This window comes from Dendropsophus ebraccatus, chromosome 3 (genome assembly GCF_027789765.1).
Source record: "Dendropsophus ebraccatus isolate aDenEbr1 chromosome 3, aDenEbr1.pat, whole genome shotgun sequence".
Lineage (NCBI taxonomy): Eukaryota > Metazoa > Chordata > Amphibia > Anura > Hylidae > Dendropsophus > Dendropsophus ebraccatus.
The window spans coordinates 61,864,123-61,878,002 of record NC_091456.1 but is presented as its reverse complement, the minus strand read 5'-3'; the positions used below and the strand labels follow the sequence as shown (position 1 = coordinate 61,878,002).

At 48.9% G+C, this 13,880-nt stretch overlaps 2 protein-coding genes across 2 annotated transcripts in view; one reads left to right on the top strand and one right to left on the bottom strand.

Annotated features, from left to right (window-relative positions):
- LOC138785688 (cytochrome P450 2J4-like) overlaps positions 1 to 2,258 on the bottom strand; it is a 24,049-nt gene extending 21,791 nt beyond the window's left edge. Inside the window, exon 1 of the mRNA XM_069961879.1 lies at positions 2,233 to 2,258. Within this exon, the coding sequence (XP_069817980.1) occupies positions 2,233 to 2,243 (11 nt within the window). The 5' untranslated portion in view covers positions 2,244 to 2,258. The remainder of the gene's footprint in view (positions 1 to 2,232) is intronic.
- LOC138785689 (D(4) dopamine receptor-like) overlaps positions 1,841 to 13,880 on the top strand; it is a 25,607-nt gene continuing 13,567 nt past the window's right edge. Inside the window, exon 1 of the mRNA XM_069961880.1 lies at positions 1,841 to 1,988. The gene's annotated coding sequence lies outside the window, so the exon portion shown is untranslated. The remainder of the gene's footprint in view (positions 1,989 to 13,880) is intronic.

The following is a 13,880-nucleotide window of genomic DNA, read 5'->3' as shown; positions in this document are numbered from 1 at the left end:
AAGCCAGGAACAGAGATAAGGTAATAAAGGAAAGCCTGAGATTTTTCCTCTTTTCAAATCCATTCCTTGCTTTGGCTTCAAATCTTTGGCAGATAATCTGTCAGATAATCTTTCTGTGTAAATGGACCCTAGCCTGTCTGAATCTGAACGTTCACCAAGCTCGCTTATTACTAATTAAAAGGTAATTTAAATGACAGTAAAGATTTATATAAAACTAAGCTGGAGTTATACTTACCCTTTCCAACGAGTCCCGTTCCTGGAGCCGGTCCCGTGACGAAGATATCAGCGCCCGAAGCCGTGCGCACGCTGCTGAGATGAGTCCAATGCCCATAGAGAATGATGGCTCCATTCATTCTCTAGGGGCGTTGGACTCATCTCAGCAGCGCACACGGCTTTGGGCACTGATATCTTTGTCCGGGATCGGCTTTAGGAGCGGGACTCCGGGGGCCTCACCGGGAGGTCGGGGGGGGGGGGGGGGGGGGGCTCTCTGCCTGCGTCCCCGGTGACAGGTTCCCTTTAAGGGTCCTCTTACACATACAGATAAGTCACAAACGTATAGCGATTGATGAACAATGATTTGTTGTCTTGAATGATAGACATTTCTATAAAAATAAGTAGTATTGTAGTGTACTTCCACTGATACCTGCAAACAACATTTGTTTACATCGAAAGACTCGCAAAGATTAACAATGATGTTTATTTCAGCACAAAAGATGCGATTAGGGACAAATGAACAACTTCTCCTTCATGGTGTAAAGGGAAATGTGTACCTGTAGCTGAATAGTTGGTGATTCCGGTGCTGCATTCATCTGCCCCTTAGTGCACCATTATGCTTGCTTTTCGGCTTGTATGCCTGTCATCTGATCAAGGCCGGACTGGGATTAAAATTCAGTAATGGCATTCGAAAGCTGTCTGGTTTATGTCAAACATGTTTTTTTTTTTTTTTTTTACTCAATTTTTTAAGGGGTTTTCCTGGTAAAATAGACCAATGAGTTATTCACAGGAGAGGCAATCAGCCACTGATCAGCTCCTGTTCACTTTGATGGGAGGTGAGTTACAGGTTGCCACTGCTACAAAGTGAATAGAGAGAAGCTATTTCCAGGGTGCATGAATATGCCATACTTATATGCCATGAGAACAGCAGGGAAGACTATTTTATTGCACACTAGACCAGCATAATTCAGATCCCACAATTATGTCCCCAGAATCAAGCTCACAATATATTATAGATCCCATTATCAGGCCCCCAGCATAATAAAGACCCCAGTATTGGGCCATGTATATAACACAGACCACATAATAAGACCCCAGTATCAAGCCTCCTGCATAATACAGACCCCAGAATCAGGCCCCCAGCATAATACAGATCACAAAACCAGGCCCCTAGGAAGCCCCTTGGGAAAGCTGACTGCGGCATTGTGAAGCAGAGCGAATGAGGATAATTGTCAGCTGTCATGCTGTACAAACCTGCTCCCTCTGTATTGTCCCAACTGTACGGTCTGTATAATAAATAAGAATTTATAAGGAAAATTCAAAAAAATTACGGTGACAAGCCACACCCCCTACACACAACACGTTACCCACACCCACAATAAATCACACCCCTAGTTGTCAAAGCCAAATTGTCCCTGGTAAGTATATAACATGGTATGATGTATAATGTAGAGATGCCGTTATTGTAGTTTCATGCTATGTGTGGAATTTGTAATAATTTATGATATACTACCTCTTAGCCGGTGTGGTTGCACAGTACATTGTATGTATTTAATATCAATTAGTTGTTAATAAAGTTATTTTAGTAAAAAGAAAAGTGATTGTGCAGTCACAGAATGCTGAGGTCATCGACCAACTGCCACAGTCAGGGGAGCTGTAAACAAGCCCTGTGGCCTTTTGTGGTCTCTGAGGGGCAATTTTCTGCCCTTTTTCCCTGTCACAGACGCCTGATAGCCAGCACAGCTCCCCGGTACATTATCCCAGAACATCTACTGGTAAGTATTACTGGTACTTACCGCACACAGGACAGCGGGGAGGGACACTGATGGTAGGGGCCATGTAATTAGCTGACATTTATAAGACCAATCTGTACAGGACAAAGATGACATTAGTAATGGCGCCTATAGATGTCTGTAATGAAAAGCTGTCATCTCCAAGACACAGCAGCCAGTAACCTGTAGTGTTATATGGCCGCAATTCAGTTACTTTATATATTCATTGATGTAGAGATCCACACACCCTCTATCCATTACTAGACTCCTCCACATCACAGCAAAATATGTTTACAAGCAAAACTCTCCTTGTTTCCCATAGCAACCAATAACAGCTCTCATTTCTAAAGAGCAAAATACAAAAAGAAAGCTGCACAGTGATTAGTTGCTATGGGCAACATGCAGCATTATCATCAATCTACCCCAATTTATTTATGGTAGGTAAAAATACAAACCCTTTTTTTTCCTCTCCAATAATGAAAGCTGGGTGGTAGAGATGAGCGAGTACTAAAATCCCCGGGTGCTCGATACTCGAGACAAATATTTCCCGATGCTCGGGTGCTCGTTTCGAGTAACGAACCCCATTGAAGTCAATGGGAAACTCAAGCATTTTTGCAGGGGACCAAAGCTCTGCACAGTGAAGGTTGCCTGAAAACCTGGAAACCTCAGAAAATGATGGAAATAACACGTGAATGGACCAGAAACAGCAGGGGCAGCATGTATGGACGCCTCTGGGGCTGGCTAATCGCAACATTACGCCAAATTATGGGCTTCCGGCTCTCTCCCCATGTTCCTGTACCTCTTCCCTCGCTCCAACTTCTGTTCACTGTCGGGCCAGTAATCTCCTGAGTTGATTGATGTCTATCAGGGGTCAAAGTACAGCATTGGACACACTGATGCAGTAGCTGTACTCAGTGTCGGACTGGAGTCCTTGGGCCCACCAGGGGAAATCATTCATGGGGCCCACCCTTCAGCCACTATACTTATCTATGGTAACATTAATAAGGGTCCATTAACACGGTGTGATATGGGGCAGCATAGGGCTGCAAACGATTGCTAATCAGCAGGGCAGGAATACACCGAGATGTGCGGCCAACAACAATGATTTATACAGCTGCACAAAAGATCAAATCAGCCGACTAGCGGGCATTTGCTTGTCAGCTGATCTCTGACACTTTTACATGGGGCTTCCTAGGAGCTTTTGTTACCTATAATTGCCCTGTGCAATTGGCTATAAGACAGGTTTCTTTGCATGATAACACTTTATACAGATACAAAAGTCATACAGCTACCAATAACACCAGTATATAAAGAGCAAATATCCCCACACATATTACCGCCATACTGTTACTGACCAGATCCTGTATACCAAGACTGATATTACCAATAATACCAGTATATAGGAGGGAAATAGTATCACCATACATATTACCGCTATACTGGTGCTGACCAAATCCTGTATACTATGACTAATATTACCAGTATACAAGGGGGAAATATTACCGCCGCTACTACTGACTAGTACCACCACATACTGACTTACACCGTCACCACTGCTACTGAATAAAATCCTCTGTACACAGACCACTATCACCTCATACAGTCATATAGAGGCAGACCCAGCTCTACACAGGCTCTATACACCATATACATTACACTGCAGTTACATCAGGTGACTCACAGGAGACGTCTTCTCTGATCGGAGTTCTTCGCTTTTCATTTTCTTCTCCATCTGCCCTGGGCCATTAGAACTTCTCCGAGCCACGAATCCACAGAATCTGCCAGACAGACATATTAGGCTTCACACTCTGGCACCATCCTCATCTCTCTACACACTGCACATCTGTATTGGCCCCTTTACTGGTCCCTTGTTCAGTCTTCCATACAGATGGCCCCATGTGCATCTACTATAGTAGAAATCCCCCTATGCGCAGTCCCCCTATAGTAGATGACAACCTCTGTGCATCCCCTATACAAGGGGTAGGGAACCTTGGCCCTCCAGCTGTTGCAAAACTACAACTCCCATCATGCCTGGACAGCCACAGCTAAAGCTTTAGTTTTGCATTAGCTGGAGAGCCAAGGTTCCCTATCACTGCCCAATAGTATATGACCCCCTCTGTGCATGCCCTATTATATACATCCCCCCTGTGTTGTCTCACCTATAAATGGCTCCCCTATGTTGTCCCCCTTATAAATGGATCCCCTGTGTTATCCATCCCGCATATACTGTAGATAGCCCCCTTTTGTTGTCCATCCCCCTATACAGCCCCCTTATGTTGTCCATCCCCCTATATAGCCCCCTTCTGTTGTCAATCCCCCTATACAGCCCCTTATGTTGTCCATCCTCCTATATGGCCCCCTTATGTTGTCCATCACCCCAAAACAGCCCCCTTTTGTTGTCCATCCCCCTATACAGCCCCCTTTTGTTGTTCACCCCCCCTATATAGCCCCCTTCTGTTGTTCACCTCCCTATATAGCCCCCTTCTGTTATTCACACCCCTATTTAGCCCCCTTCTGTTGTCCATCCCCCTATATAGCCCCCTTCTGTTATTCACCCCCCCTATATAGCCCCTTCTGTTGTTTACCCCCCTATATAGCCCCCTTCTGTTGTCCATCCCCCTATATAGCCCCCTTCTGTTGTTCACCCCCCTATTTAGCCCCCTTCTGTTGCCCCCCCATTTAGCCCCCTTCTGTTGTTCACCCCCTATATAGCCCCCTTCTGTTGTTCACCCCCTATATAGCCCCCTTCTGTTGTTCACCCCCCTATATAGCCCCCTTCTGTTGTTCAACCCCCTAAATAGCCCCCTTCTGTTTTTAATCCCTCTATATAGCCCCCCTTCTGTTGTTAATCCCCCATATAGCCCCCTTCTGTTGTTAATCCCTCTATATAGCCCCCCTTCTGTTGTTAATCCCCCATATAGCCCCCTTCTGTTGTTAATCCCTCTATATAGCCCCCCTCCTGTTGTTAATCCCCCATATAGCCCCCTTCTGTTGTTCACCTCCTATATAGCCCCCTTGTTTTTCACCCCCCTATATAGCCCCCGTCTGTTGTCCATCCCCCTATACAGCCCCCTTTCGTTGTCTATCCCTCATATAGCCCCCTTCTGTTGTCCACCCCCTATATAGCCCCCTTCTGTTGTCCATCCCCCATATAGCCCCCTCCTGTTGTCCATCCCCCATATAGCCCCCCTTCTGTTGTTAATCCCCCATATAGCCCCCTTCTGTTGTTCACCCCCTATATAGCCCCCTTCTGTTTTTCACCCCCCTATATAGCCCCCGTCTGTTGTCCATCCCCCTATATAGCCCCCTTCTGTTTTTCACCCCCCTATATAGCCCCCGTCTGTTGTCCATCCCCCTATACAGCCCCCTTTCGTTGTCTATCCCCCATATAGCCCCCTTCTGTTGTCCACCCCCTATATAGCCCCTTTCTGTTGTCCACCCCCTATATAGCCCCCTGTTGTCCTTCCCCCATATAGCTCCCTCCTGTTGTCCATCCCCCATATAGCCCCCTCCTGTTGTCCATCCCCCATATAGCCCCCTCCTGTTGTCCATCCCCCATATAGCCCCCTCCTGTTGTCCAACCCCCATATTGCCCCCTCCTGTTGTCCAACCCCCATATAGCCCCCCTTCTGTTGTCCATCCCCCATATAGCCCCCCTTCTGTTGTCCATCCCCCATATAGCCCCCCTTCTGTTGTCCAACCCCCATATAGCCCCCCTTCTGTTGTCCATCCCCCATATAGCCCCCTCCTGTTGTCCAACCCCCATATAGCCCCCCTTCTGTTGTCCATGCCCCATATAGCCCCCTCCTGTTGTCCATCCCCCATATAGCCCCCCTTCTGTTGTCCATCCCCCATATAGCCCCCTCCTGTTGTCCATCCCCCATATAGCCCCCCTTCTGTTGTCCATCCCCCATATAGCCCCCTCCTGTTGTCCATCCCCCATATAGCCCCCCTTCTGTTGTCCATCCCCCATATAGCCCCCTCCTGTTGTCCATCCCCCATATAGCCCCCCTTCTGTTGTCCATCCCCCATATAGCCCCCCTTCTGTTGTCCATCCCCCATATAGCCCCCCTTCTGTTGTCCATCCCCCATATAGCCCTCTCCTGATGTCCCCCTAAAAATAAACAAAAACAACTCACCTTACAACACGCTCCCCCGTCGGTCGCGGGTGTCTTCTTCTCTCTTCACGACAGATCAGCCGCATCCTGTTGAAGTCCCGGGCAGCACGTCGCCTCTGAGCTCTGTGTGCGCCGCGGCGGCTGAGACTTCCGGTACACGCTCCCAGCCGGAAGTCCCAGCCGCGCAGCGCACACTGAACTCAGAAGCGACGTGCTGCCCGGGACTTCCCCAGGATGCTGCTGATCTGTCGGGGGCGGGAGCGGAGGTGACACTGACACTCTTGTGATCGCAAGCAAACGCTGCTTGCGGTCACAAGAGTGATTGACAGGGCGGGAAGCCTATGGCTTCTCGCGCTGTCAATCAGCACACTACATTTAACTGGAAGCGATTGTTGCGATCGCTTCCAGTTAAAAAGATAGGTGCCGCACCCGAGTGGGCCCCCCGGGAGCACGGGGCCCCGGCTGGGCTTGCTGGCTGGAGACCACATGTCTGCAGTCTCCAGCCCTGTGTCCTCTGACAGGGGGCGGGGCCCACTCCAGCTCGGGGCCCACCGGGGGTTTCCCCGGCCCCCCGGTGGCCCAGTCCGAGCCTGGCTGTACTTCACTGATCCCTGTCTTTCTTCCCATACAACAACTCCCCCTCCTTCTCTCCTTACTGCACAGCCAGCAGACCTCCATGTGATTGACGGCTGTCAGGAGGTGAAGACGCACAGCACTGCATACACGTATAGAGTAGGTGTGTAACTGGTGCTTTTTTTTTTAAAGGCACCATGCGCATAGGACACTGCACAGTGAGGATAGGTATAGCTGAACTACAGATCCCAGCCAAGAGAATGTCAGCAACAGGACAAATTAATAATTATGATAATAATAATAATATTGATATTGTATAGCGCCAACAGATTCCGCAGACAAATTGACTACTGACAGCTGCACTACAAGTCCAAGCCAGCAGCCAAGAGTAGCAAATAAAATATGTTTTGAAAATTTTAAGCCCTCAGAAGGACTGTTGGGTTCTTTGTGTCGGATTCCTGCCTAACCGCACATTAATTACCTGCCTAACACTCTACCTGATAGACAGCAGCTCTCTCCCTATGCTCATCCAGCCGGCGTCTGAAGCGAGCAACACAGGACCTGATTCTGATATGCCCAGGTCATCTGATCTGGCCAGCCAATTGTTGCTATCGACATGTAGGGTTCCCAGGTGATGCTACAAGCTCCCAAAGACCCTCCTGATGATTGGCTGAAAAAAGCCGCCAAACATGCAGGGAGGGGAAGATGCCATTGTCTCGAGTATCGCGAGATGCTCGTCCAAGTAACAAGCACCATCGAGTACCCTAATACATGCTCGCTCATCACTACTGGGTGGTGATTGGTTACTATGGGCAACAAGGACCATTTTATAAATCTCCCCTATTATATTCAAGCTGTTCTGTGTTGGACATTGCAGATAAAGCGATACCCACAGAAAGGACAGAGCCATGATGGATCCAGGATGGATCAGCAATGGTGGCGCTGGGAGGGTCTGTGTTAGGGGCCTGGGCCCAGGGCTGTATTTACCACTAGGCACCTGTGGTCCGGTGCCTAAGACGGCACCTTGCAGGCATCTTTTGTTTTTATTTTTTAGTCTTCTGTGATACTCGGCCAGTTACTGTGATGTTGTTTGTCGTGACGCCAGTACTGTAGTAATACACAAGTGTGATGTTGGTACCTGTCGTGGCCGGTTTATGTCCCCAAATCTCCGGTAACTTCTGGGCTTGTTGCGGGACCCTTGGACACGTGTCACGGCAACCTGTAGTAGTAGTAGTAGTAGTAGTATTAGTAGTAATAGAACCATCCGGGATGTTGGTAGCGCCATTCACAGAGAGGGGAAAAATAACCCGAGGTAGACTGTGTGTGGGTGCAGAAGCAGGAAGATAAGACAGAGACCCGTGCGTTTAGTACAAAATAGAACACTTTACTGGATAACATTGCGGGTGAACAGTACACTTAAGACAGGTAGTGCAAATTTTGATAAACATAGATGCTGACAATAGAGTAAGAACCAGTGCTGGTAGAAGTAGGTGCTTGTAGAAGTAAGAGCTTTTGTAGAAGTAGTAAGTACTTTTGTAGAGAAGGAAGAGGAAAGGATTTGCCAGAGGAGCCCTGCCCAATGTAGATTCTGTGCTCTGTCGGAACTAAAGTGTAGATAAGAAGTAAGTGATAAGTGATACTCGTACTCACCTATAGACTGTGTGACTGCCTTCTGCCACCTAGTTGCATAGAACCCATCCTAGGTGGGTAGCACGAGCCCCAGTCGTCAGTTATCTGGTTGTAGCAGACTTCCAAGGTTACCCGGTTGTCTTGAACTGCACAGTAGGGCATGTAGACCTTTACTTTTGGTAGCTTTGTCCTACTTGGGTCAGCTCCTCTTGTGTTAGGAGTCTGCCCTGCACATCTTAGACGCATTCCTGGTTTGGGCTACGGTCATCCTAGGTGGCTTCTCTCCCCTACTTGGAGCTTATCACTGCATAACTGTAGTAACTGTAGTAGCTGCTAGCTAGCTTCTCACACATCTGTTCACACTGGAAGACTAGTCTGAACTGCTTTTGTCTTTGGTCCCTGTCAGGGGTCCTGGCTGGAGCCAGGCCCTGGCTTATCTTCTGCAGGGACTGTTTTGTCCTGTCCTCTCTCACTTGCCATTGAATCTGGTGTCTTTTCGAAGGTGGGGAGGGGGTGTATGGTGGTATTGGTCAGGTCTGTTTTGGCAGGTCTGGTGTGGCAGTGTTAAATGTGACACCTGGAGCTATTACCTACAAATTTACCAATTCTGTGCTGAGGATTCCATTAGACAATATGCAGACTGCTCACATTGATCCAATGTGGAAATTTGTTAACGTTTTAAGCAGTTAAAAACCATGAAAAACATGAAAAGCTTGCATGTGGCCGAAACCACACTGCCATTTCTTCCTCGGTAGTCATGTGCTGTTACCAGAATTATTGGCCATATGCCTATTGGTTACCGCACAACGGTCTGGTTTCGGCTGCATGTGGTGACGTACAGTAAATGTGGGAACGTGGCCTAAGACTGATCAGCTATAAATATGATGTTCAGAAACTAAAAAATGGTTTAGTGCCTAGGACAGCAGCAGCTGTTAATACGGCCCTGCCACGGCCTAGGTGGGTTTTAACAAAGAAAAGGTTAGGGCGGAGGGGCTTCCTCTTGGTGCCTTCACCTTGATGTGGTGAGGGAGCTTGCTCAACTTGTACTCCTGGCGGGGTCACCCTTGCCAGACAGGTTAATGGGGATAGGCCAGACTAAACAAGGCACCTGGAAGAAAGGGCTGGCATTAGAGATGAGCGAACCTCGAGCATGCTCGAGTCCCTCCGAACCTAAACGTTCGGCATTTGATTAGCGATGGCTGTTGAAGTTGGATAAAGCCCTAAGGCTATGTGGAAAACATGGATATAGTCATTGGCTGTATCCATGTTTTCCAGACAACCTTAGAGCTTTATCCAACTTCAGCAGCCCCAGCTAATCAAATGCCGAACGTTCGGGTTCGGATGGTCTCGAACCCGAACCCGGTTCGCTTATCTCTAGCTGGCATCCTTTTTCTGTACCTTGCCACAAAATATAGATCTGGAACATTAGCTGCTGTGGTCAAAAGACTAGCAATGTGTTAGTGAAGTGCTTCCAGCTGAGTCAATTAATGCATGGGTACACCAGAGAAGCTGAGAAGACCAAGCCAACCTAAAAAAGACCTAAGTATGAGTTCAACCTGGACTGGGACTAAAATGCAGCCCTGGCATTGGAGAGGCCCTCTTATACCGCTAACAGAGGCCTGATTGCTGTCTGGTTTATGCTAAACATGTTTGATGTTTTACTTGCTAAATATCTTGGTGTTTTTGCACAGTTTCAAAGAGATTTTTTTGACAATATAGACTGATGGGCTATCCACATGATAAGACATCAGCCACTGTTCAGTTCTGTAGTTACAGGTTTCATCACTACATAGTGTACAGAGGGAAACAGGGAGAAAAAACTCCTCTGCACTCTTATTCACGCTACATTGTTCTAGACCAGAACTCCAAACTGGAACTCAGCACATGGCTCTGTCCACCTCTACTTATAGGTTTCTAGGTAGCTCACTATTGGTGGGGAAGAGCCTGAAGTAGCTCACCAAAGCATTGACCAGAACTGGAGGGAAAATTTTGCAAGGCTGTGATAGGCCCAGAGATAGAGAAGCGTCTGGCAAACTTCCTAGACACTTAAAGGGGTATTAACAATTTATTCCATACTTATTTTTACCTAGTCTCCTTCCCATAGTTCTGAGTTGCTGTTTTCTGCTAAAAACCCAAAAAACTGTGTGTGAGCTTTTCTCTCCATCTTCCCCTCCTCCCTTCCAAGTCAGCTGGTTTAAACAAGCTCTATCTGCAACTTTGTAGCAACTTTGTAATGCCGAGGATTAATTACAGTGAATTCATCAGCAACTTGACCTCAGATTAACCCTCCCAGTATTACAAAGCAGCTACCAAGTTGCAGATAAAGCCTGCCAGGGATCTTTAAATCAGTCATCTCAGAAGGGAGGAGGAAGGAGGGGAGGACGAAGAGAAATTCTTACAAAGTGTCTTAAGCAGAAAGCAGCAGCTCAGTACTGGGGAAGAGGACTGAATAGATAATAAAAAGTATGGAATGAATAGTTAGTCTCACCATGGGCAATAACATATGAAAAGTTTTGTTTAAAGGAAACCAATCAGCATGATTGTGCTGATATGGTTCCCAGCTGCAAAGTATAGATCTACTGCACAGCTCCCTGAGGCTACCAGCTGTGTCTGCAGCAGTAGCTTTAGGAAAAATGTAGTTTTATTCCGGTGTGCAAGGCCGGGAGGGGGGGTAGGAAACTAGTTATCTAGTCAGGGAGCTGTCCATGACTAGTCATGGCTTTCTGCCTATCAGTGCGCTCTGTGGGGATTGCTAACAGGCAGAAAGACCTGCCCAGCCCAGATGACTAGTTGCTGTCCCAATCCCAATCCAGAATAAAATTACTTTTCCCCCCTATGTAAAGCTACTGCTGCAGACGCGGCTGGTTGCCTTTGGGAGCTGCACAGTAGATCTATACTGTGCAGCTGTGAACCATATCAGCACAATCGTGCTGATTGGTTCCCTATAAGCAGAATACTCCTTTAGGGTGCCATCAGAAACCGCTACGATTCCCCTGTCACGTTCAATAGGATTACATACTAGCAGCATAATTGTCATCCCACTTCAAGTATGTAATCCCCCGTGGCCTGATGTATACATTACCGGGTCCGCGCTCTAGCTTATTCTATGGCTCCCGGCATCTAGACATCCCATTCGGCCAATCAGTGTACTGTCCTGCCGCAGCCACTGATTGGCTGAGCGGGACGTCCAGATGCTGAGAGCCACAGAACAAGCCAAAACACGAACCCGGTATTGTATGCACCAGACCATGGGGGGTTAAGGGGGCTGCCGTTTACATACTAGCAGTGGGATTACAATTCCGCTGCGAGTATGTAATCCCATTGAAAGTGACAGGAGGGGAAGTACAGCAGATTTTGCTGCAAGTTTGCAGCGTGAAATCCGCTGAGATTCCGTTACATGTAAAGGCACCCTTAGGGTGCGTTCACAGGTGCAGGATACGCAGCAGATTTGATGGCACAGATTTGATGTTGCAGATATCAATGTAACTAACTGAATGAACACAGCATCAAATATGCGCCTTTAAATCTGCTGCGGATCTGCTGCAGAGTACGTGTGAATGTGTGGTACTCGGCCAGTAGTTGAGCTAGCCAGTGATGCCAATTATGTGGTGTACGGCTAGTGATAGTAGTTGTCATGTCGCCAGTGCTAGTCCAGTACACAAGTGTGATGTTGATACCTGTTTTGTATATGGCCGGTAGTGTCCCCCAAATGGTCGGTGACCTGCTAGGTTGTTGCGGGTCCCTTTTGTAAAGTAGATAAATTTTCGACACAGACTTCAGTGCTTAAACCTTAAGGAGGTGCTGGAGAAGTAGAGTAGAAGAGAGGTAGCTGTAGATGTGCTTAGAGAGTAGAGTAGAGGAGTTTGTCAGAGGAGCCCCAACCCAGTGTAGCAATGTACTCTGACGGAACTTGAAGAGGTATACTTTATAGTGAGATACTTGTAATTGTAGTGTTTAGATTGTGTCTGACCACCTTGTGCCCTACAGTGTCGAGCTACCCATCCTGTCAGGGTACTACAAGCCCCAGCCGTGGTTATCTGGGCGTAGCCAAGTGCCTGAGGGTGTCCCTGTTACCTGCACTGCGAGATAGTATACATAGACCTTCTTTACTGTAGCTTCGTCCTATAGAGAGCAGGCATAGGTTGTGAGAGAAAGAGCACCTCCTATTGGCTGGCACAGAACACATGGTATAAACCAATGGCGGATTATAATGTGGGCGGTTTGGGCGGCCGCCCGGGGCCCGAGGCTCCGGGGGGCCCGTGCCACGGCGCCCACATTATAATGCCGCTGCCACCCGGTCCCCCCTCGCCACTGCAGGCTCTTGTGACCGCAAGCATTGTTTTGCTTGCGGTCACAAGAGTCCTGCTCTTACTGTCCCCCGGCCGTTGCGCAGCTGCCGGAGGTGTCCCGTCCTATCCCCAGGCAGTGCGCGCATCACAGAGATCCCTGTGCGCTTGTGGCTGTGACTTCCGGCGCACGGGGAGCTCTGTGATGCGCGCGCTGCCGGGGGATAGGACGGGACACCTGCGGCAGCTGCGCAACAGCCGGGGGACAGACGGAGCCTGCAGGACAGGAAAGGATCGACAGGGGAACGGGTTGTAAGGTGAGTTTTTTTTTTTTTTTTAAATCTGCCTACACAGAGGGGGGGGAGGGGGAAAGAGGGGGGGGAGGGGGAAAGAGGGGGGGGAGGGGGAAAGAGGGGGGGGGGAAGAGGGGGGCCATCTATAAGAGGGGGGGGGGAAGAGGGGGATCATCTATAAGAGGGGGGGGAAGAGAGGGGACCATCTATAAGAGGGGGGGGGGGAAGAGGGAGGACCATCTATAAGAGGGGGGGGGGAAGAGGGAGGACCATCTATAAGAGGGGGGGGGAAGAGGGGGACCATCTATAAGAGGGGGGGAAAGAGGGGGGACCATCTATAAGAGGGAGGAAAGAGGGGGACCATCTATAAGAGGGGGGGGAGAGGGGGACCATCTATAAGAGGGGGGGGGGAAAGGGGGACCATCTATAAGAGTGGGGGGGAAGAGGGGGGCCATCTATAAGGAGGGGGAAGAGGGGGGCCATCTATAAGGGTATAAGGGGGAAAAGAGGGGGACCATCTATAAGAGGGGGGGGAAGAGGGGGACCATCTATAAGAGGGGGGGAAGAGGGGGACCATCTATAAGAGGGGGGAAGGGGGACCATCTATAAGGGGGGGGAAAGAGGGGGACCATCCCCTATAGGATTAGCACCCTCCTCTCCTGACATCCTCTGTGCTGCTGTGACCCTCCCCTATAAGATCAGCACCCTCCTTTCCTGACATCCTCTGTGCTGCTGGGACCCTGCGACCTCCCCTATAAGATCAGCACCCTCCTGTCCTGACATCCTCTGTGCTGCTGTGACCTCTCCTATAGATCAGCACTCCCCTCTCCTGACATCCTCTGTGCTGCTGTGACCTCCCCTATAAGATCAGCACCCTCCACTCCTGACATCCTCTGTGCTGCTGGGACCTCTCCTATAGGATGAGCACCCTCCACTCCTGACATCCTCTGTGCTGCTGTGACCTCCCCTATAAGATCAGCACCCTCCACTCCTGAC